The sequence below is a fragment of the Dipodomys spectabilis genome, unplaced genomic scaffold (assembly GCF_019054845.1).
Source record: "Dipodomys spectabilis isolate Male_0828 unplaced genomic scaffold, ASM1905484v1 ptg000264l, whole genome shotgun sequence".
Lineage (NCBI taxonomy): Eukaryota > Metazoa > Chordata > Mammalia > Rodentia > Heteromyidae > Dipodomys > Dipodomys spectabilis.
The window spans coordinates 4,462,998-4,484,233 of NW_024870941.1; the positions used below are offsets into that span (position 1 = coordinate 4,462,998).

The 21,236-nt window shown below is 46.9% G+C and overlaps 1 protein-coding gene across 1 annotated transcript in view; it reads right to left on the reverse strand.

Moving 5' to 3' along the window:
* Zfat (zinc finger and AT-hook domain containing) overlaps positions 1-21,236 on the reverse strand; it is a 166,065-nt gene that overhangs the window by 119,472 nt on the left and 25,357 nt on the right. The window contains exon 2 of the mRNA XM_042700017.1: positions 9,357-9,533. Coding sequence (XP_042555951.1) covers positions 9,357-9,533 — 177 coding nt within the window. The remainder of the gene's footprint in view (positions 1-9,356; positions 9,534-21,236) is intronic.

Below are 21,236 nucleotides of genomic sequence, written 5' to 3' on the forward strand. Positions count from 1 at the left end.
ACCTTCAAAGGCAACAATTAGTATCAGAGGAGTAGCAGAGTCTATAAAACACCCATCTCATGTCACATCAGCCAAGCTGCAGACTCGCTTATGGAAGCCCTGACCCAGCAAGGAACTGAAGGCCTACCGCACAGACAGAGGCCACAGCTCTGAAATGCTCTCCAAGCATAGGGCTGTGTAGTCAAAAATGATCTCAACCCAAAGGAAGGCCCAGCCCTCGTCTGGGTGACTAGGAGGTGACTTCAGGCCCTGATGTCCCTCCTGCAGGTGTGTCTTTGTCCTCTGGGGGATTCCGGCATGGGCGATTTATGATGGGGTCTTTGCAAGGCAGCACAGTGGCTCCACCCTCCAGAGGAGTGAGCAGCAGCCGTGTCAGTCAGAACCTCTGGCATAGCAGATGCTACACGTGACAAACATGCCACTGAGACCAAACCGGATGCACACAGCCAAGCTTGGCTGACTTCCTGGGTAGAAATACTCTTGATACTCTCATACGTTGAAGACGTTGCTTCCAAGATTCCACAGGGCCCCAAAGCTCCACGGAGAACCTTCCTGATCCTAGACTATAATCCTAAGTGTAATTCTGTGAACTCTTCATGCCAATGGAGTTTGAACTCAGGGCCTAGTGCTTGCTGGGCTGGTGTTCTACCAATGAGCCTTGCCTACAGCTAGTTCTGTGAGTTCTAGAAATTTATTGAGCTTGAAGGAAACTACAGTGCATAGCTAGCTGATCAGAGAGAAAGCCTTCAGGACCTCCCAAAGTCATGGCAGACTAGCGGGGAACAGAATCCTTAACCTAAGGAATCAGTACACCCAGCATGGCAGTACCCCAGACACCTGCAGAGCACTCTCTTGAGGACGCAGAAGTGGAGGGGGAACGGAACAATGATGTACTGGCTGTCCAACAGGAACAGTGCCACATGCCACCAGTTGACATCTGCCCGCAGAGTAGAGATTCCTTAAAGGCACAGTCCTTGCCCCTCAGCACCCAAGCCCATGAGCAGTAAATGCAGGTGGACTGAAGTGACACAGACATGCAGCTTGGGATCTGGCGGTCAAGGAAGAGCAAACTGGCCCTGAAAGCCTCGAAGGCCCCAAGCACAAGGATGACAAAACTAATCTTCCATCCTCCACATCCATAATTCAGCTACTCCAGACCAATTAGTTAGCTAAAAATGAAATATTCATAAATGAACTCAGAACAGCTTAAGTACTAGAAGCAAACTGCTGTCTACTTCCCTCATTTGACAAAAAATGTTGACAATCCTGGTACTGCACAAAGAAAACTGTACCTCTCTGTCAACACGTTTGAATGGACTGCCAGCGACTCTTCTTCCTGAATCCCCTAACTCAGCCTGCCGCCGAGCTCCTGCAGTTGTGTGCAGTGAACCCCGTCCCTGCTCAGGACGGCTGGGCAGCTCGCACCTGCACAGGGTCTCCAGCATCCAGCCTTCTGCTCTAAGCTCTCTCTGCCTCCAGCTTTTGTCTCACTGTCTTCACCGGCTCTGGAACTTTGCAATACTCTGGATAAATTTACCAGGCTTTCTAGGTTCTCTAGCACGTGATCCAACTCAGCATATGTGCACGCATGCACACACGTGCATCCACACACACACACACACACACACAAACACACACAAACACACACACACACACACACACAGACATGTTCCCCTGCTCTTTCCTCTACCTCCTCCTACATCGTTCAGTGCAATATAAGACATGCATAGGTGATCTACTTCTTTTACTCCTCCTGCCTGTGATCATCTCTCACTTGAAATCAGACCCCTTCCCCCAATTCACATCCTAGTATCTCAGTTCAAGTCTCAGTTCCTCCTCCAAGAGAAGTATCCAAGCTACTGAAGCAGGGCAAGATCTCCCTAACCATTGCTTGCCTTGGGCCACAGCACAGTATATGTCATATACCCCTGGCTTCCTGATGGTGTCCCTTTTTCCTCTCTTTTTACCACAAACCCTGAGGCTAGATCTGGGTTTTTAATTCTAGGGTCCCACGGGATCTGAACTAGATCTATAGATAAAACTAAAGAACAAACACAATCGGCTGCATCATTTCTTGTGTTCCTAGTCTCCAACCAGAAGAAAGGGCAGAGCCATGGTGTATGCTCACCTGGCTGCAAAACCACAGCTTGACACAGCTCCTCTTACGGAACTGAGGCAAAGGCTTTAGCGTTCACGTAAAAGCTGAGCATTATGGAAAAATAACCTCGCAAAATAAAAAATTTAATAAAGTAACGGCGTATCTGTGCATTGATCAGGTTTGTGAGACACTTTCCCAGCTATCATCTCATTTCATCCTCATGAAATCTCACCAGATGAGTGTGGCAAATGTCATTTCTCCAGTGGGAAAAGAAAAAGGAGACCAAACAGTTCAGGCAGCTAGGCACCCTTTCCAGAACCAGCTGCTGAGCATGCAGAACTGGCATTTGGGCTTCTTGATCCCCAGTTAAAAGTCTTACCTTCTGAACCATAGCCCTCAGGTCTGAGCAGCGGATGTTAAAACAACCTATCGTCTGGAGGACAATGAAGGTCAGCTCTACTCATCACAGGAAATCAGCCTATGCATGGGGTGCAGAGAATGCTGGCTTGGAGTTAGGCAACCCTGGATCACCCCCACATACACATCCAGTGTCGGTTTCCAACAGGAAATAAACAGAAGAGATTCTATTTTATCATCTCTGTTAATAAAAGTGATCCATTATAATACTGAGCTTTATACTTTAGAGGTGGCTGATGAAGTAGTAATTGCTTATTATTCTGGCCACAGACCTTAACATTTTGATTTAGAATATCTCTTCTAAGAAAGCATTACATTCCCAGCCAGGCCGCCGCTAGAAGTAGGGCACACAGATCCTGTGAGGTGTAGACTGGCGATGGCAGCCTGCTGGTGCTGGCGTTCCGCAGCCCAACCTCTACTCTCACCAGCTGAAGATTGCAGAAAATCCTGAAAGACTAACATTTTAGGGCCCTGACAGTCAATCTTCCTGACATTTATTTCCAAGGCCTAGGAAGCAATAGAGGAGACGATGAATTATTTATCAGAACAGAGAGAACGCAAGCCTTTCAGGTTTCTGAAGAAAGCGACATCCCCTCTGTGAAGACACACTGCCATCCTGCCCCACAGCACGAAGCCAGGGGCCCAGGCTCCCCAGGCATGCCCTGCCCCCTCCTTTCCTACAGCCATGACTGACAGTAACAAGGTACACATACGTCAGACAATACATTGGGACTTCAGTTGTCTATCCTCACTTTTTACCCCAATACCTCCATCAGCATCAACCCCATTACAGACTAGTATACTGGAAGTTGACTAGTTACTTTGCCCCAAGGACACAGAACTAGACAGTGGCAGCGCCAGGATGTGAACTCAGACCTGACTGCCTCAAATTCAAGGAACTTGACACAGTAATAGTGACAGACTCCTCCATACACTCCCACTGATTCTATTTGTGACAGACGTCCAGAAGAGACAATACAATAAGGTTAAGTTTAGACATGATCTTCCCTAGGAAGCCTCCTTTTGCCCTCAAACTAAGGTATGTGACCCCCACATTAGCAGCCCAGACTCAGCCCCAGGGAAGCCCCGATCTTGCTATCTACCAGGCAGAGGATACCCAACACCAGTACCCACAACACCTAGCACAGCACCCAGGCACACAACAATAAACAGTGAACAGGAAGTGGATGGGAAAAGGGAAGTGAGGGAAAGATAAAGGATGAAGGAGCCAGGTGCTGGTGGCTCACGCCTGTAATCCTAGCTACTCAGGAGGCTGAGATCTGAGGATCACGGTTCAAAGCCAGCCCAGGCCCAGAGTTCAAGCCCCACGACTGACCAAAAAAAAAAAAAAAAGGGGGGTGAAGGATAAGTTGAGAAATGGCCAAAACAAGCTTAGGAACCCAATATATGCTCTTCCCTAAGTGAGCGCAACTGCCCTGGCCTCTGCACATGCACATACACATGCGTGTACACACACATACCCAAGACTCGTTCTCACAAACCCAATCATATACACACATAGATATACACAGATACAATCACACAGGCACACGCACGCACACGCACAGATATTCTTACGAAGAACAAGCTCAGCCCATTAGGCAATTTCTTCCTGGATCACAGCCAGAGATTTGATTAGGAAAAGGGGGAAACACAAAAGGTCATCTTACATGAGAAAAAAAAAAAAAGATTAACAGATATACCAGATATACTATAAGATAAACCAGAGGATTTAGGAGCCTTTATGTTATAGCAGGAGACCAAAATAATAAATCAATTACTGCTCAGTTAAAAGTTTAATTAAACCATTTCAAGTATCTCTCAAGTTAAAATGAATTGTGAAGGTTAAACCTGAATGAAAATCATTAGAGAGAAACTAAGCCTCTACAAACCTCAGATTTTATAGACTAATACAAAAAGAAAAAGAAAGAGCTGGAGTTCTTAATGAAAGACTTTTAAAGAAATTTTCTCATCTTAAGAACCTGAATTTAAAGTCTTAGAAGACTCTTTTAAGATTAAACTACATAAGCAATTACTCCTTAATTGTATAAACAAAAAAGGGAATGTATTCAAGAAGAATTTAAGTCAAAAGAAAATTGTTTAATAAAGAAAAATAACACAAATGTAGCTCAGTGGTAAGAATGTGATTATTAGAGTTTTCACTCTTTTTACATGGTTCTGCTTTTTATGGTTTAAGTTACTCATGGTCACTTGCCATGTATTAAGGGGATATATCTAAAATATACTAGAAATTCATATATAATTCTGGTAAGATTCATGAGCTCTAGTGAGTAGTAAAAAAGAAGCCTAATTTAAAAATGATCAAAGAACCTAAATAGACATTTCTACAAAAAAAAGTCATATAAATGGCCAGCAGGTACATAAAAAGGTATGCAACATCACCAATCATCAGAAATATGCAAACATTAAATAAAACCACAATGAAATATTTGCTCACACAAAGACTGTTATCAGAAAGACAGGAGATAACAAATGTAGCAAGGAATTAAAGAGAATCATGCATGATTGGGTGGGGGGGAGGGGGGAGGCTGGGAAGGGAGGTGAAGGGTAAACAAAGGAGGAGGCTGCAATGCTTGGTAAGAAATGTATGCATTTTCCTGCCCATGTAATTGTAACCCCTCTGTACAGTATGTTTTCAAATAAAATAAAATAAAAAAATAAATAAATAAAGAGAATCATGCATATTGTTGTTGGGAATACACATGTATATATCCATTATGGAAAACAGTATGGGATTTCTTCAAACAATAAAAAGCAGGTGTATCATACAATTTAGTAATTGCATTCCTGGCTATGTATGAAAAAGAAACGGAATCAATGGTTTGTGAAGATAACTACACTCCCATGTTTATTGCAGCGTCCTTCATAATAACCAGGACATGGAAACAGCCTAAGTGTTCACTGATGGATGAGGAGACTGAAATGATAAAAAAAAATCGTTCATATTCATTCATTCATTCTGTCTGTCTGTCTGTCTCTCTCTCTCTCACACACACACATCCATACATATACTTGTTTTATCTCTCACACACACATTCATTCTCTCTTTCTTTCTCTCTCTCTCTCTCTCACTCACACACACACACACACACACACACACACACACACACACACTCACACACGCACACATACATGTGTATATCACTTTAAGAAATCCTACCTGGGCCGGGATATAGCTCAATGGCAAAGTGCTTGCCTAGCAAGTACAACATCCCAGGCTCCATCCCCAGTCCCAAAAAAGAAAAGACAAAAAAAAGTAAAAAAAGAAATAAATAAAAAGAAATGCTGCTAATTAGAACAACATGGATGAACCTTGAGGGCAGTATATCAAGTACAATGAGTTATGAGAAATAGTTTATGATCTTATATGGAGAATCTTAAAAAGTTCAACTCATAGAAATGAAGCGTGTAATTCTGTCTTCTGGGAGGAGGATGGAGAGATGTTGGTCTAAATTTGAATACAAACTTTCATTTGCTTAATAATAAATTACTGAAATCTAATGTAGAACATGGTGATTACAGCTATCAATACTCTATTGTATGCTTAAATTTTCTAAGAGTAGATCAAATATTCCCATCACAAAAGAAAATAAAAATTATAACTAGGTAAGGAGATATAAATATTAATTAATTTGATCCATGGTAAGCAATTCAAAATACATACATATATCATCACATTACACAAATTAAATCTGTATCATTTTGTCAATTATGCATCAATAAAGCTGAGGGAAAAGAAAAAAATCTCAAACCAAAAATCTCCCTTCAAAATATCATACATACATATATATATATGTACACACACACACACATACACACACACACACCCCACCATGGAATATTACTCGGTCTTAACCACAAATAAAATTATGTCATTTGAAGCAAAGTGGATGGAACTGGAGGTCATCAGGATGAATGAGATAAGCCAAGTTCTTTTCTCTCATTTGTAGAATCTAGACAAAAAAGATGTCCACATACATAGATACACACACACACACACACGTATACATATGCATATGTTTGCAACTGTGTTTGTGAGAGAAGACAGGAGAATGCTGGAGGAAAAATGGTGTGGGAATACATGGGATCTATGTGTTCAGGAGGAATCCCACTGAAAGCTGTTACAGAAGTGGGGGAGTGGTTCTAGAGAAAGAGAGCAACAGAGGAGGTCGATCTGAATAAAGTAAAATATACACACAGGTTGAAACCTCTGTACAATTAATATACGCTAAAAAAAAAATGAATGACAAGAAAGTAGAACAGGTTCTGTTGGAGGACAGGCATCAGTGGGAGAGGGAAGGACCAATGGAGAGGATGAATGAGAGTGAACTTGTGGAGTACTTTACTTGCATGCATGAAACAGAAAATTGAAACTTGTTGAAGTTGTGGGGGAGGGAATGAGGGAGAATGCAGGTGAGTGACTTTGATAGGGCACTTTGTAAGCATATGGGAATATCATCTTCTATAACGAACATGTACTAATAAAAACCTATTAAAAATAGCCACCCTTTTCCAACTTACAAAACTAGAAAATTCAGGGGAGTGGCTCAAGTAGCAAAGCACTTGTCTAGCAAGCAGGAAGCTGAGTTCAAACCCAATTCTACTGAAAAAGAAAACAACAATAACTTCAAAGAGTGCTTCTTTCACTTAGCACACTGGGAAAGCCCTGTGCCAGGACCTCAGCCTGTAGAGATAAATGGGGACAAGGCCCCTCCTAAGAAACTCCCTCACCAACAAGACAGCACAGTGAACAGGAAGGACAGAATTGAGACCCAGGTGTTCTGGGAGCTCCGAGGGAGGGGCTCTAATCCCACGAACAGCCAGTGATCCTGCAAGGTGGTCCCAAGCTGCACAACTCCAGGGAATTGGTAAGAGTGATCTGGGCAAAGCCACTCTGAAGGCCAGGTAGAGGCACAGCCGTGCAGCTGGTCAACTGCTACTTTGCCAGTAGCAGGGCTTGAAGCTAAGACCACTGGTAAGGGGCTTGGGGGCTGGGGAGAGGGTGGTTCTGGGAGAGGGTGGCGGGGTCAGACCACCAGGAAGGGAAGGTGCACGGTGCTATCACTAGCAGTGACAAGGGGCGGTCAGAAGTGAGAGCACACACCTCATGAGGCACCAGCGTGGGCATCCGTGGGCATCTTATCCGATGCACCATCTATCACTGACTCATTTCTTATAAAGAAATGATAATGTGAAGTTATTGTCTCTTATTCACACCTCACTGAGTAAAGAGGAAAATCTTAAGCAAACCTGAATATAGAACTAAAGCGTTTACAAGAGCAATTCTCACATTCTTTCCACATTAGTTCACATGGCTTCAGTCTACCACATAAATTAAGACAAAAGAAATAGCTGATTTTTCTTGCGTTCCTGTATGTTTGACCCCAGAAGCAGGCACACAAACACTCAAGGTTCCTGGCAAGAGCCTGGGACACCTCTCTGTCTGGGAAGCCACGCTCTTTAGAAGGTGCTGGCAAGAGGATGGCTTCGCAGGAAGAGGCCCCAGAAAACGGTGTGCACAGCTCCTCCCTGGGACCAGGAGTCGAGGCCCTGTGTCACCCCACCAGGACAGGCTGAATATCAGGCCCTTGGTGCTTGCAAGATGCTCTTAGTGCTCCACACAAACTTCCCTCCTCCCTTTTCCTCAGAGCACCAAGCACACTCTGTAGGCTGACTGTGTGCAACTCCCCTCGCTCACACCACCACCTGCTGATGGTGATGGTGACAGGAGCCAACTCCTCCTCCTCCTGTGCCACTGCCAGTTTCAGGTGCTACATTTTCTAATGCCACAAGTGCTAACCATTAAAACTGCCTAACTCCTCAACAACTTCATCTTCTGTCAGGTGTGGTTCTCCAGCACCTGGGAATGGGCCAGAGAGACTTATTAACCAAGTGTTGTCTGTCTGGAGCCTCACCTTGTTAATGGTGTCCAACAGACGATCAATAAGCCAGCCTGTTTAGAAATGCCAGTCTGAATATTCCCAGGGAAGACTGACTGGATTATTACTGTGGCTAATGAATCCTGCAATGAGACATTTACCACCACACACAGGGCCTCTGCACTGGAGACTGGCTGTTGTTCCTCATCACCTAAAAACAGTTTGGAGGGGGACTACTCTAAGTCCTATGTGCCGCTCCTCCTCTTTCTGCGATAAATATCTTCTCTGACATCTGTGGGGACCTAATTACAGGGCCTGCACGGCCCCTCTAATCCACACAACCTGCTCCACCTGACGCCATTCTCCCACTGCCGACAAGATGTATCTCACTCTGCACGCTGACTGTGAACCTTAGGATTCTGCATGAAGCAGAGCTTCACAACGTGAATCCTTGCTGGAGGTTTCCCCGATCGCTGTGGAAATGCTATTTCTGAAATTATATATACTAATTTATTGATTACGTGCAAGGGTGTTCCTTTATCGTTCTCTCTGTCTCATCCTGGGTACTGTAGGATATCCCTGACTTAATCTGCACAGCCCTGTTCATTTTTCAGATAAAATGAGTGAGGGCTGGATGCTGATCAGCTGCCTCAAGTTATTCAGTACTCCAGCCAGGCTCAATCCACACTTCCCTAACAAGCTGCTGGTGTCATGCATGGATACCACCATCTCCTTTCACTCATTCATCCACCGGCCAGGCCCTGCAGGAGCAACTACATGAGCTGGAATGGGGAAATCCAAAGTCCCGCTCTTACTTGAGAAAATCTGCAATTGGGAAATTAGGGAATTTCTGGGTGAGATTTCTAGGCTTCTGCCACGCCCCTGAAATAGAAGGTGGGCATTACAGACCCCACTCCCCGCAGCAGGCCGACTGCCCTTACCTTCTCCTGCCTTGCTCGTGTTGGGGGGCTCAGGAGTACTCAGAGGCCTAAGGGGTATGATGATGTCATCCACATGAACCCCTTCCTCCCCATGCTTCTCAGACACGTGAGACAGGAGTTCTGACTGGTTTGGCGAGAAAAGATTGCAACATTTACACATGAAGATGGCCGTGTTTTCTGTAAGAAAAAAGAAACAGGAAAATATTTTTATTTCACCATCACATAAACGATGTTTACTCTCAAGCTTCAAGAAAACACCAAGAGCTGCCATTTTGCACCACCGCCAGACTCCAGCAGACTGTCCCGTCAAGAGACACCTCAGGTGGCCCCCGGTGCCAGAACATTCTCTCTTCAGTACTTCAAGTCTCTCCTAGAGAAGAGTCTCCTATAGATTGCCCTCTGACCCAAACCCACTCAAGAGCCCAGACTCCAGCGTGGCCCAGCCCATTGGGTAAAACACGGAGTCCAAATGATGAACCCCTCCCTCAAACAAAAACGCTGCCCAGGGGTGGTGTGTTCCAGCCAGACTTCAATCAGGTGCAAGGAGAAAATGAACCACGTGCTGCTTCTCAGCAGCCAAGATGCCCTTCAGTAATGGGCACAAGAGTGAAAAATAAAACCAAGATAGGAATCCTCGCTTTTTATTAATTCCTATTTAAAACATCATCGCTGCTCACAAAAATTTGGTAACGGTCCATTATGCTCTTCCCATGATACTAAGCAAAAAGACATAATGAGAGAAAAAAATAGTACTCGTCCTCAGGGTGATAAAATAATTATAAGCACACAACATTAAATTCAGGCGCTAAAATGAAATTTGTGTTGTTCTTCTTACACTTAGGCTGGAAAAGAACATGGTTGTGAAGGAAAGGACATGGCTTTGAAGCAGACAGACCCACACGTCCTGCACACGTCCAGCCCCCCGTCGGGTAGCACCTGGAAATCCCATCCCAGGTCCAGCCCACTCTCCTCCTCCAGCGCGGGCTCGTACACACTGAGCCACACGAAACCGCCCCGCGTGGCCTAGTGCCCCGCGCAGTCTGCAGGGCCTTGCAGGGTCTCAACCACCTGGCACTCTCCGAGGACCGCTGCGCCATTCGTTCTGTTGAGGCTGGGCAAATGGCTGGCAGACCAAAAGATCAGCAGGCCCTCGGGCTCTGTGTAGTCTTGCATCCTGATCCTCACCCGATCCCATGTCACCCACCCGCCTGCTTCCTCACCCAGCTCCAGCGGCACTGTGGTGGGCATCAGCGTTCACTCAAGCAGTGGCACCCACGACACGGGCGTCGGGCCAGAGCTCACGGGGAGCAGCACTCGGGCCTTTACCTCAGGCAGGGGGCGGGCAGAACCGCTGGTCCAACATCTAAGTGTTGTGATTGCTGCCTCGGAGGCCCCCAGTCGCCCCTCCTGGCCTGCATCAGGGATACCAGGCTCCCAGACAATGAGCTGGTTGGGGTGCAGAAGCAGCGCCCTCAGCCACAGTTCTGCTCATCTCTCCAGAACCCGTTTCTCCCTTTCCACTGGAATTTCCCATGCTCCATCTCTCCCATTCTAAAACAAAAGCCTCTCTGGATTCTCATTCCTACCTTCCTCCTCTTTATAGCCAAGCTGCCCTGCAAGAAAAGACAAGAACGAAGGACAGCAGCTGCCTGGCTCTACTGGGATGTAGACAAAACCCTGCAAGACACAGGGCTCCCGAGAGCCCACCCCAGGCAGGACTCACAGGGGTGCTCCACCAGGAAGCAGCAGGGACGTTAAGGACCTCAGAGACTCCCACATCTACAATGCATGAAACCGACATTTAACAAAGCAAAACAACACATCATCAATGAAACTCTCTCAAGAACGGTGCCAATCAATATTTCACTTTTCCTAAGGAATGTTTTCTTCCTAAGGAACTTTAAATGCTGTCCAAAGAAGGGGTTACAGCAGCACTTTTTCCTTCTCTTCATCTTCATATCATTTCAACATGCTTTCTGCCCATCCTGCATCAATCCCATGATTTCAGCAGAATGGGGTTTGTAATCTCCAGCCCATAGGGTAGGAAACTGAGGCCAGAAGGGATCAAGCAACTGGCCCCAGTCCAGAGGGCAGGAAACTAGGTCCAGAGGTCCTGCCACCTGGTTTTGACCTAGATATATTTAGCTAAAGACCATGGGCTGAGCTCCTCCACGTTCAAAGCTAAAATGCTAACGATACACAGGGCTACTAATCTATTTCCAGTAATGTCTGGAGGCAAACTCTTGTGTCTGTTGTTGTTATTGCTTTACTGGCACTAGGATTTGAACTTAGGACCTTGTGCTAGCTCAGCTTACTCAGCTCGGCACTCAACCACTTGAGCTATAACCATATATATATATATATATATATATATATATATATATATGTATGTACACATATATATACACACACACACGCACACACACGTGTGTGTGCGTGTGTGTGTGTGTGTGTGTGTGTGTGTGTGTATGGAGCCAGGTGCAAGGTGGTAAGTAGATCTTTTGCCAACGCAGGGCTGTGCCTACAAGAACAGAGCTCCAGGGTGCAGGCACAGTCATGGCAGGGGACCCCAGAGCACCTAGGAGAGCCAGAAGTTCAGAAGCAGAGCAAAAGCTGGAAGCAACATGGTTTGAAGGTACAATGGCTGCTTCAACCATGGGGGCCAGCTCCAGGGCCCTGCCCAGCTGCATGCCTCCTCTGTCTGCGCATTGGCCCTGCTGGTCCCTGCACGACCCCGTCACTCCTCTGCCATGTGCCCTGGTGTGTGTGACCCTGGCCACCCCAGTGAACTGACAACAGCAAGTGGCCTGGCTTCCTGGGGGAACAGAGGACAGAGATGTACTGGCACAGCAAAGAGGCCCCTCCCGTGCCGAGAGACAACGCAAAAGCCGGAGGTGCAAGGCTGCAGAGAAGAGCCAAGCTGAGCAGGACATGGCCACCAACCAACCTGGAGTATGTGACTAGAGGTTCTGTTTTGCTTCGAACAGTGCAAAGTTGGCTTTTAAAAAGAGCCTGTCCCAGAAGCCCAACGCCATAAAGCCTGGTGCACCCTCTGCAGGACTTACCTCTCCCTCTTGGCTCAATCTCATGTATCTAAAGATGGAATGTGAAGGACTGACTCCCACCCTATTATCCGCAGCACATATGGACTTCAGGCAAAACCCCAGGTATGCACGACATACTTGACACAGGCAGGGCAATCCAACCCAAGCCTGGCCATAAACACTCCATTGTAGACCTCACCTGTAGGGAACTCTGAGACCCAGCTGTGAGGAAAGGATTAAGAGGTTGGAATGCCACCTCTTCAGTACTCAGAAGGCTGAAAACTGCACCCTGAAAAGATCAAATAGTCAAGGCAAGACAGATATATAAGTTACTACCCTACGTGTATTTACATTAGAGCTGTTTGGACATTAAAAGCTTGAGACCTTGCAAAGGTCTGCTCCCTAAAAATAAGAGAGTCAATTAGCACTATGCATACAAACTATACCGCGTGGGAATGGTTATAACCACAAGATAGGCTGATACCCTGCTTGCTGCCAGTACCTGTAGTCACCTCCCCTGTACTGAATTAAATAAGCTCTGTCTCCTTGCTCAGACCCCATGAAAGCCTAACTCCAACCTCACCTCCTTGCACAACCTCCATTCCCAAGGGAAGGTTGCTGTCCCTTGCTGCTGTTCTTCAATAAACAGTCCTCACCTGTTGAGATTAAGTCCAGCCTGTTCTTTTCCTCCACTTTCCCAACACCCTCTTGAACACAAGGCATTCGATGTAGTGAAAGACTATGTGCTCCTTAGAGATGTTCTGTGTGCACACGCACGTATGCATGAGCACACACACTCTGATGCTGAAGCTGGAACTCAGGTCCTTGCACTTGTGCTTGGATTTCTCGTTCACAGTTAGCATTCTACCACTTGAACTGCAATTCTAGCCCCAGTTTTTTTTGTGGATTAAATGGAGATGGAGTCTTGTGGATTTGCTCAGTGCAAGCTGCCTCCAAACCGTGACCCTCAGATCTCGCTTCCTGAGTAACTAAAATTGTAGGCATGATCCTCTAGCACCCAGCAAGATAGTCCTAAAGCAGTGTACAAACCACAAAATGCCAAGGCACACAAGGAGGGTGCCCGATCATGCTGCAATTCTAACTGTTAGGGACTATGAAGCCATCAAAATAACAAGAGAACCTACTTTCATGTCTGCAATGGATTGCTATGAAAAAGTGTATTGCTGCCCTAAAAAAAACACTCCTAATTATGTTGTCAGCTAGTTCTGATGAAGATGTGATAATGTGGATGCATTTTTAGGTCCAATGACTGTGCTCGGCACAGGACAATCAGAGGCTGAGCACACATCCCTATGAATTACTGGCCAGTGGGAAGTCTCCACTCTGCACTACTTGAATGGAAAGTCTCATGGTGGCTGGAGAAACAAGTGTCTGTTTCTAACCTCTGAACTGTGGATCATCTACATCTTATCTAGACCTTCTTGCTTCCCTGCTTGGCTTGGGGACCCCAGGATGAAAGGAGTTCAGTGTCTACCCTTCCCAAAAGTTTCCATGAGGGTGACTGGGTGCCTTTGGATTGGGAGAAGGGGAGAAATGGTCAGGTAGAGCTGGCCTGCTCTGAGGGACCCTTCCCCAAATCCCTTAGGTAAAGGGACAGGAGGGGGAGCCTAGCTCTAGCTGTGAGCTGAAGTCACAGGCTCCAGCCAACATCAACAATGTGCTGGCATGTGACAGCCATGACAGCATCCTCTTCCTTCTACTGTGTCTCTCTAAGTCATCTGCTGTGAGTCTCCAGGGTAGGGTGAAGCAAACAAGACAGACAAGAGGGGGCCTTTGCTCTTACACCAGCTTTTATCACGATCACCGCCACTGATTACAAGAGCCACAGCATGAGTACATGTCCAGTGTCAAGTAGCCCCAGACAGCCTTGGAGCCGACGGACAGCAGCGGTATGTACACAGTGTGCATGCTTCCAGACCACCTGTAGTGCCCCACGGACAGAGGTGAGAGGGTAGGACTCCTAACACCACTGAAACCTCACACAGCCTTCTCTATCCACCCAGGGCCCGCATGCTCTGCCCCTCCTCTTCTTTTCCCTCTCTAGAGCCCTGCTCTCAGCTAGGCTCAGCCCAGAGCAGAGCACATGGTTCTGTCCCATGGTATCTGTCTGTTGTGGAACATCCCAGGACCCCGAGTGAAAACTCAATAATCTCCAACGGACCCACGTTAGAAACAGCCGCCATGGGAAGCTGTCCAGGACTGAACTTCAGGACTTGGCAGTGCAGACCCTTGACTCACACACAAAGAGCTGGAGGCGGGGTGCCCAGAGGAAACCCCTGCAGCCACATCCAGCCAGATGAGGAAACTCAGCAGGGCACACAAAGGCGGCTGAGACTCTCACCAAGGAGGCAGATGAGGGTCAGAACGGGCAACAGTGTAGTCACAGTTTCTGTGTCCGCCCTCTCCACTGGGGCACCGTGAGGCTGAAGCACTCCTGGGGACAGCCTGCCTGGACAGCAAAGCCAGCCCCCTACAACCCACCTCTGAACAGAAGGAGTCTGCCATTAGCACATCTCTACCTTGCACACGCCCAGGCTGACCTAACACAATGTGTGTTCCAGTCAAGAGACTGAAATCAAAATCAAACTGAAGGGCAGACCGGTGGCAAGAAGAGAGAGGGCAGCAAAGGCAGTCCAAGGCCCACACTACAAGTGACAAGCCCGCAGGCCACGGAGAAAATTCAGCAGCAGTCAGGGCTCAAAGCCCAGGGAACGGCCAGACCACAGTAGCCTGCCCAGAGGAGCAGCCCACGTCAGCCAGGGCAAGCGCAATTCCCAAAGGTTGTGGCCGACAGTTTCAGAGAGGCAGAGCTGGGTGAACCTCTTCGCAGTCCTCTCACTGGGGACAGCTTGACAGCCTGAATGTTATAGGTGAGGAAATACAAGAAAGCTGAGAGCAGACATGGTGGCTCACAGCGTCCGATCCCGCCTAGCCAAAGGTCAGAACATGCGGCAGCACTCAGGCAAGGGCTGGGGAGAAGCCACGACCCTCTCCAGCATCCCGCAACAAAGCAGCTCCACTGCTGTCCAGAGCAGGTCCCAGCAGGGTGGAGCGGAGATGCACCCACAGCCTCGTGTCCCAGCCAGGCCCTGGGGGGAGCCTGAACACCTCCCCACCCAGGTCCAGCACAGGTGACAGGGAGCCTGGACCTCTGTCTGCTGGCGGTCAGGAGGCAGCACCCTCCCTCACAGGAGTTAAGGAAGATTCCGGCGCTCGTAGTCGGAAGCATCCAGGATTTTATGAGTCATTTCTCACGACTTTCTAAGAGCCAGGAAAATCGCAAGCAGAAGACTGGCCATCCATGACCAGCAGGAAGAGCTGGCACAGGTGTCAGGGTGCTCTGATGGCAGGCCGTGGATGCCAGAGAAATGCCACTGCAGGCAAGTAGGAACGTGCTATGACAAAGGGAAAGGCAGACCGCCTCGACAGACAGGGAGGAGGAGCACCAAATGGGAAACCTAGCACAGAAAAGTGCAACAGCAACAACCAAACACTAGACTAAGATAAAAAGCCAAGAGCCTTGAATGAATGGGCTCAAAAAGACACGCAAAGGACAGAAGACTCGTGATCCAGAAGCCGGTGCAACAGGAGCAGATGATCAGAACTGCAGAGCAAACCGCAAGCAGCGCCTGGGGGAGGAAGAATCACAGAAAACCAGCTAACTTCAGTGTCATCAGAGTCCCAGAGCTGAGGAAGAGAACAGGACTGAAAACAGCCAAAGAAGCAGTAGCTGAACACTGCTCACTATGGGCTGAAGGTGGGGTAGTAAACTGCAGATCCAAGAAGCTGAACAAATCTCAAATAAATTCATTTCATCTATCAAACTTTTTTTAATTTGTGCCAGTCCTGGGCCTTGAAATCAGGACCTGGGTACCTGGGTACCTTGAGGGGGTTTTTGCTACACTTTCAGCTTTTTGCTGAGTAGCTGGAGATGAGTCTCATAGACTTTCCTACCCAGTCTGACTTTGAACCATAATCCTCAGATCTAAACCTCCTAAGTAGCCAGGATTACAGGTGTGAGCCATTGGTACCTGGCTTCATCATCAAAATACCTTTTAAATTAAAAATAAAGGAATAATTTGGAAGAAGCAAAAACAAACAAACAATTTCCCATATAGGAAAATGGCTTGGATGACAGCAGATTTCTCATCAGACACAGTAGAGGCCAGAAGAAAGTAATACATTTTTTCCAAGTGTGAGAGACAAAGATGAACTCCACAACTAGTGAAGATGTCCTTCAGAAACTGAGACATTCTCAGAGGAAGGAAGACCAGAAAGATTTGTCCCAGCAAAGATCAACTTAAAAAACAAAACAACAACAACAAAAAAAACACACACAAGTGGCTGAAAGTTCTTCAAACAGACAGGAAAAGATTAAACATAATTGGAACATTAAAAAGAGAGGGGAAAAAAGCAAAGAAAACTGGACAAAGTATGGGCAAATACAATGCATTTCTATGTTTTCTAAATTCTGTTGCAGAGTAGGAACAAAAAGCACAGCTCAAAAAACCTTGTGATGCAAAGGCACAATGCCTTGTGCCTCTGATCATAGAAAATAATATTTATCAAAATGAACTCTAGATAATAGAAATAAGAGGTTTTTCTTCATCATTGTTTTTGCTTTTTGTTTTGTTCATTTATCTCTTTGGGAGGGTAGGGGGGCGCAGAAATGGAAGGACAAAGGGTGAACAAATACAGCAGTGGTACTCAATGGACACTATGTTGAAAATGTATTATGCAACTTGTGGGTGGGATGGAAGGGAAAACTGGGAGAGGGCAAGGGAAGAAGGGACATTGTCCAGAAATGTACTCATGACCTGATGACTGTGATGTGGTTCACCGTGCAAGCAGAACAAATATTCACAACAAGGACATTATGAGTGAGAGAGCATGAAAGGATGCAAGGAAAGACAAGTTTCACCTGACTTATGTAACTATAGCCATTCTGTATATTATCTTTAGAATAACAATTTTCATGTGATTCTTTTATTATAAAGATACTGTACAGAGGGGTTACATGAGTAAGGTAATGAGTACATTTCCTATCAAGCATTGTTACCCCCTCCGTTGTTTTTCCCCCACCATCCCTTTCCTCCCCACCTTCCCAACTCCTCCCTGCTCCAACCCCTCCCTCCCTAAGTTCTCAACATAGTGTCTTGTACATCTCATTGTTATGATGGGTCAACCTCTATCCTTGTTTCAGCATTTTGTTATTTCCCTTCCCCTCCCCAAATTAGAAAAATGTATATGCAAGATGCAGGACACCGGAATCAAACACAGTCAACAACAAATCAATCAAACAACAAGGGTTATATCATGGGGGAAGAACATACAAAAGAAACAAAAAAAATCACATAGTACATTAAAAACAAGAGCAACAAAGAAAAAACCCCTTGTGTCCCTATCTTGGGGTTCATTTCGCTTAGCATCATCTTATATGGTCTAGCTTTTGACCAAAATTTTTACAATTAGTATGTTTCTACCTGGCACTGACCCTGAGCCAATATCAGCAATATTCAGATGACAAGAATGGATTGGAGCTACACACATGTATCAACATCCATTGCTATCTGGGATGCTCTGTGACAGCTACATCCATGTCGTCAGAACGCACTGGTGGGAACAGTGACAAGGTTCTGCAGATGGAGGGCAGGGATGGCTACTCAGCAATGAGAGGGTAGCCCAGGCTACCAAGTGGGACGCTCAAAAACGCATTTGTTATATGTATATGTTCTATGAATCTTACCAAAAGACAACGTTGAACGTATAACTATTAATGTGCTGGCAGCAAATGGAGACTTCTCCGTATTATCTCTGCAGTTTTTATGGATCCACATCTTCAAATTCAGATGGCAACCTCTGGAAAGAACCATACCTGGGAAGAATCCTGTACACCGCTAGGAGACTTCCCCCGATCCATCCAGTCCCAGGCTCACGGCGCAAACAGCTAAGATTCAGGAGAGGTAAACAAGACAACTCCCAGAAGCACATCCGAGATGCAGCCCAGCCCTTGGGCCCGGCTCTAAGAGGTGATGTGCAGACCCAGAGACTCACAGGCCCTCTATGTACCCCTCATCTTCTTCACCCACTACATCCACACTGCCTCTGCTCATGTGTGTAACCAGAACCCTGGCCTGTGCTGCCCTTCTTCTAGAAATGATGCCAACAAGATTCAGTGAGCACTCAGTAACTATTAAATGAATTGATGATTACAAGACGCCTAAGCATTTATCAATAACCACAAGAAGACAAAACGCTATACTGCCAGACTACTAAATTACTCCATTTAAAGACTGAACCTTTAAAAAAAAATCGTACCTCTTCTCTACAATTACTATAAATCATCGTCTCTGCTTTCTGTATCTTTTATTCAGATTTATTAACTTTAAAGAGAGTTCAACAGCCAAAGCTAAGACCCTATTAAATTGTTGATCTTATGCAAAGAGATGTAGGGTGGCAAATGCTTCCTGAGTTATATTTTTGTTTTCCTATTTTTCACTTATTGTTAAGTTATTAAATTCATACGATCCAGCGGCTTCCCAACAGGAGTGGAAATATTTTAACAACATAAACCCAATTGCTGTCACATCCAACATAATGAATAAAGTCTCATACTGTGCAGCTTTGTACAACTTAAAATATCTTCTTTTGTCTTCAGGAGAAGAGAATCATGTTAGGACAACACATTTCCTTCCACTTAACTTACTTCACAGGACCTTTTGCCAGCTGTGAACACAGCATGTCGTCATCATCTTCATCATAAGCATCACTGCATTATCACGATCCCCACCACCACCACCACCACACTGAGATCATCACCACCATCACAGTCAGTGTCAGCAGAGACATAGTCATCACGTCACCATCACCACCACCACCATCATCTCCATCACCACCTTCGTCATCAAAATTTCCACCACCATCATCACCTTTACTATCACTATTGCCATTATCACCATCCCCAGTACCATCACCATCATAGCCATCACCATCCGCCATTCACCATCATCACTGTCACCATTACCACCACCATCACCACCAATAGGATCAAGTCATCCGCAGAGCCATCGTAGCACTACCATCACAACCAGTATCATATGATTAACATGGAACAGTTCAAACCCATGATCCCGGGCACACAAGGCTCACCCTGGGCATACTGCATCCTCACAATGCTCCTACAGATAGGTTTTATCATTGCATTGCTGAGCAGAAGGCAACATCTATTTTAGAAGTACTGACATTTTATGTGTCACGAACAAGACAAAATACTGTCAAACAGGCTTCTTATCTCACCAATTACAAGACACTTCCTGGTTTAAAAGGCATTAAAATGTGAATGTGAACTGAAGAATTTCAATAAGTCCACATGTCCAACACAGGCTGCTCCCTGGGCAGGCTGGCTTCCAACTCGGGACAGCCTGATTCCCCACGCCCTCTTTCCTCTGCGAGGCCCTCGGGCCCCGCTTCCCCTCCACACCCTGCACACACTCAGGGTAGGCGTCCCGGGCGGCGCGGAGCTCCCATCGTCCTGAGCACCAGCTGTTACCACTCTCCTGTCACAGAACCTCGTCAGGAGCGGGGAAATGCCCTCCCTCCTAAGACGCTCTCACCCCGGTCAGAGAGTGCGAGCAAGACAGTGGTTTGTGGGGACAAGGCGCTTTGCTACCATCTGTAGGAGACTTTCCACAAAAACATAAATACACCCATCTATTCCTGAGCGTGAGGCCCACTGGACACGGCCCCTGGCCCCGTGTCCCCGGCCCCTGGCCCCGTGTCCCCGGCCCCTGGCCCCATGTCCCCGTGGGGGCTGTCCTGTGGCAACAGGTCAGCCAACATGTTCAGGGACAAGGCAACAGAAAGAGCAGCTGGTGGCAGAGACCATGACCCTCTGATGTCACTCTGAAGGCCAAGTAGGGCAGACTCAGGGCACGCGGTCAAAGGGGACAAGTCCTCAGAGATGTCCTCCAGGGAGGACAGCGGGCCCCAGACAGAGTACGGGCGAGGCTGGGAGTCTGGCAGCAGCAGCCCCCACATCTGGCCACGGACGCCCAGGAGCTCTTCTTGTGCTTGCAATCTCCTAGAGGCACCGCAAAGAGGACAAAAAGGAACTGTGCTGAGCAAGGCCGGCCAGTCTCCAGGAGCCAACTGCCCATGGACTGGCAGCATGCAACGCTGGTCAAAGCTCCACCACCTGGATGGAGAGGAAAACGCGAGGCGCTGGCAGGGCAAAGCCAGAGAAACGGGTGTGAGGAAACAGACACAGTGCCCCGCCGGTCTACCCGCTCCCCAGCACCCGCAGCGATTATGAACGGAGCTGCTTTCCACTTGGAGACTTGTTCAATTTGTCTGTTTTGCACAATGAGGACCAGACAGATAATCAAAAAAGCAAAATTTGAAAGACCACCCATGTTGATGTTAGTAATAAACTTCCTCCCTGGGGGAAGGGAGACTTAGTGAGTGCAGGCAGCTCCAGCTTGGACAAGCTGCTGGGCTGCGGGGCCCGCAGACAAAGGCCACTGACAGCTCCAGACAGGGGACAGAACAGCTCACAGCTGAGGAGCTGCACTGCCTTGGGAGGGTGAGCCGACATTCACTGGAAGGGAAGGGGGGGAGGAGATGGCTCACGTCTCTCCCTGCCTTCCTGTCACAGTGAGAAGTGATACCGGTCAAATGAACAGGACAAGAAAACTGTTTTAACCACGGCAGATGGATGAAGATGGAGATTTTGGAGGAAAATGATATTCTGCACACAGAAGTTACACTCACTGCAACCAGATGTCTGGTAGGCACGGGGGGTACACGGAGGGGGGGG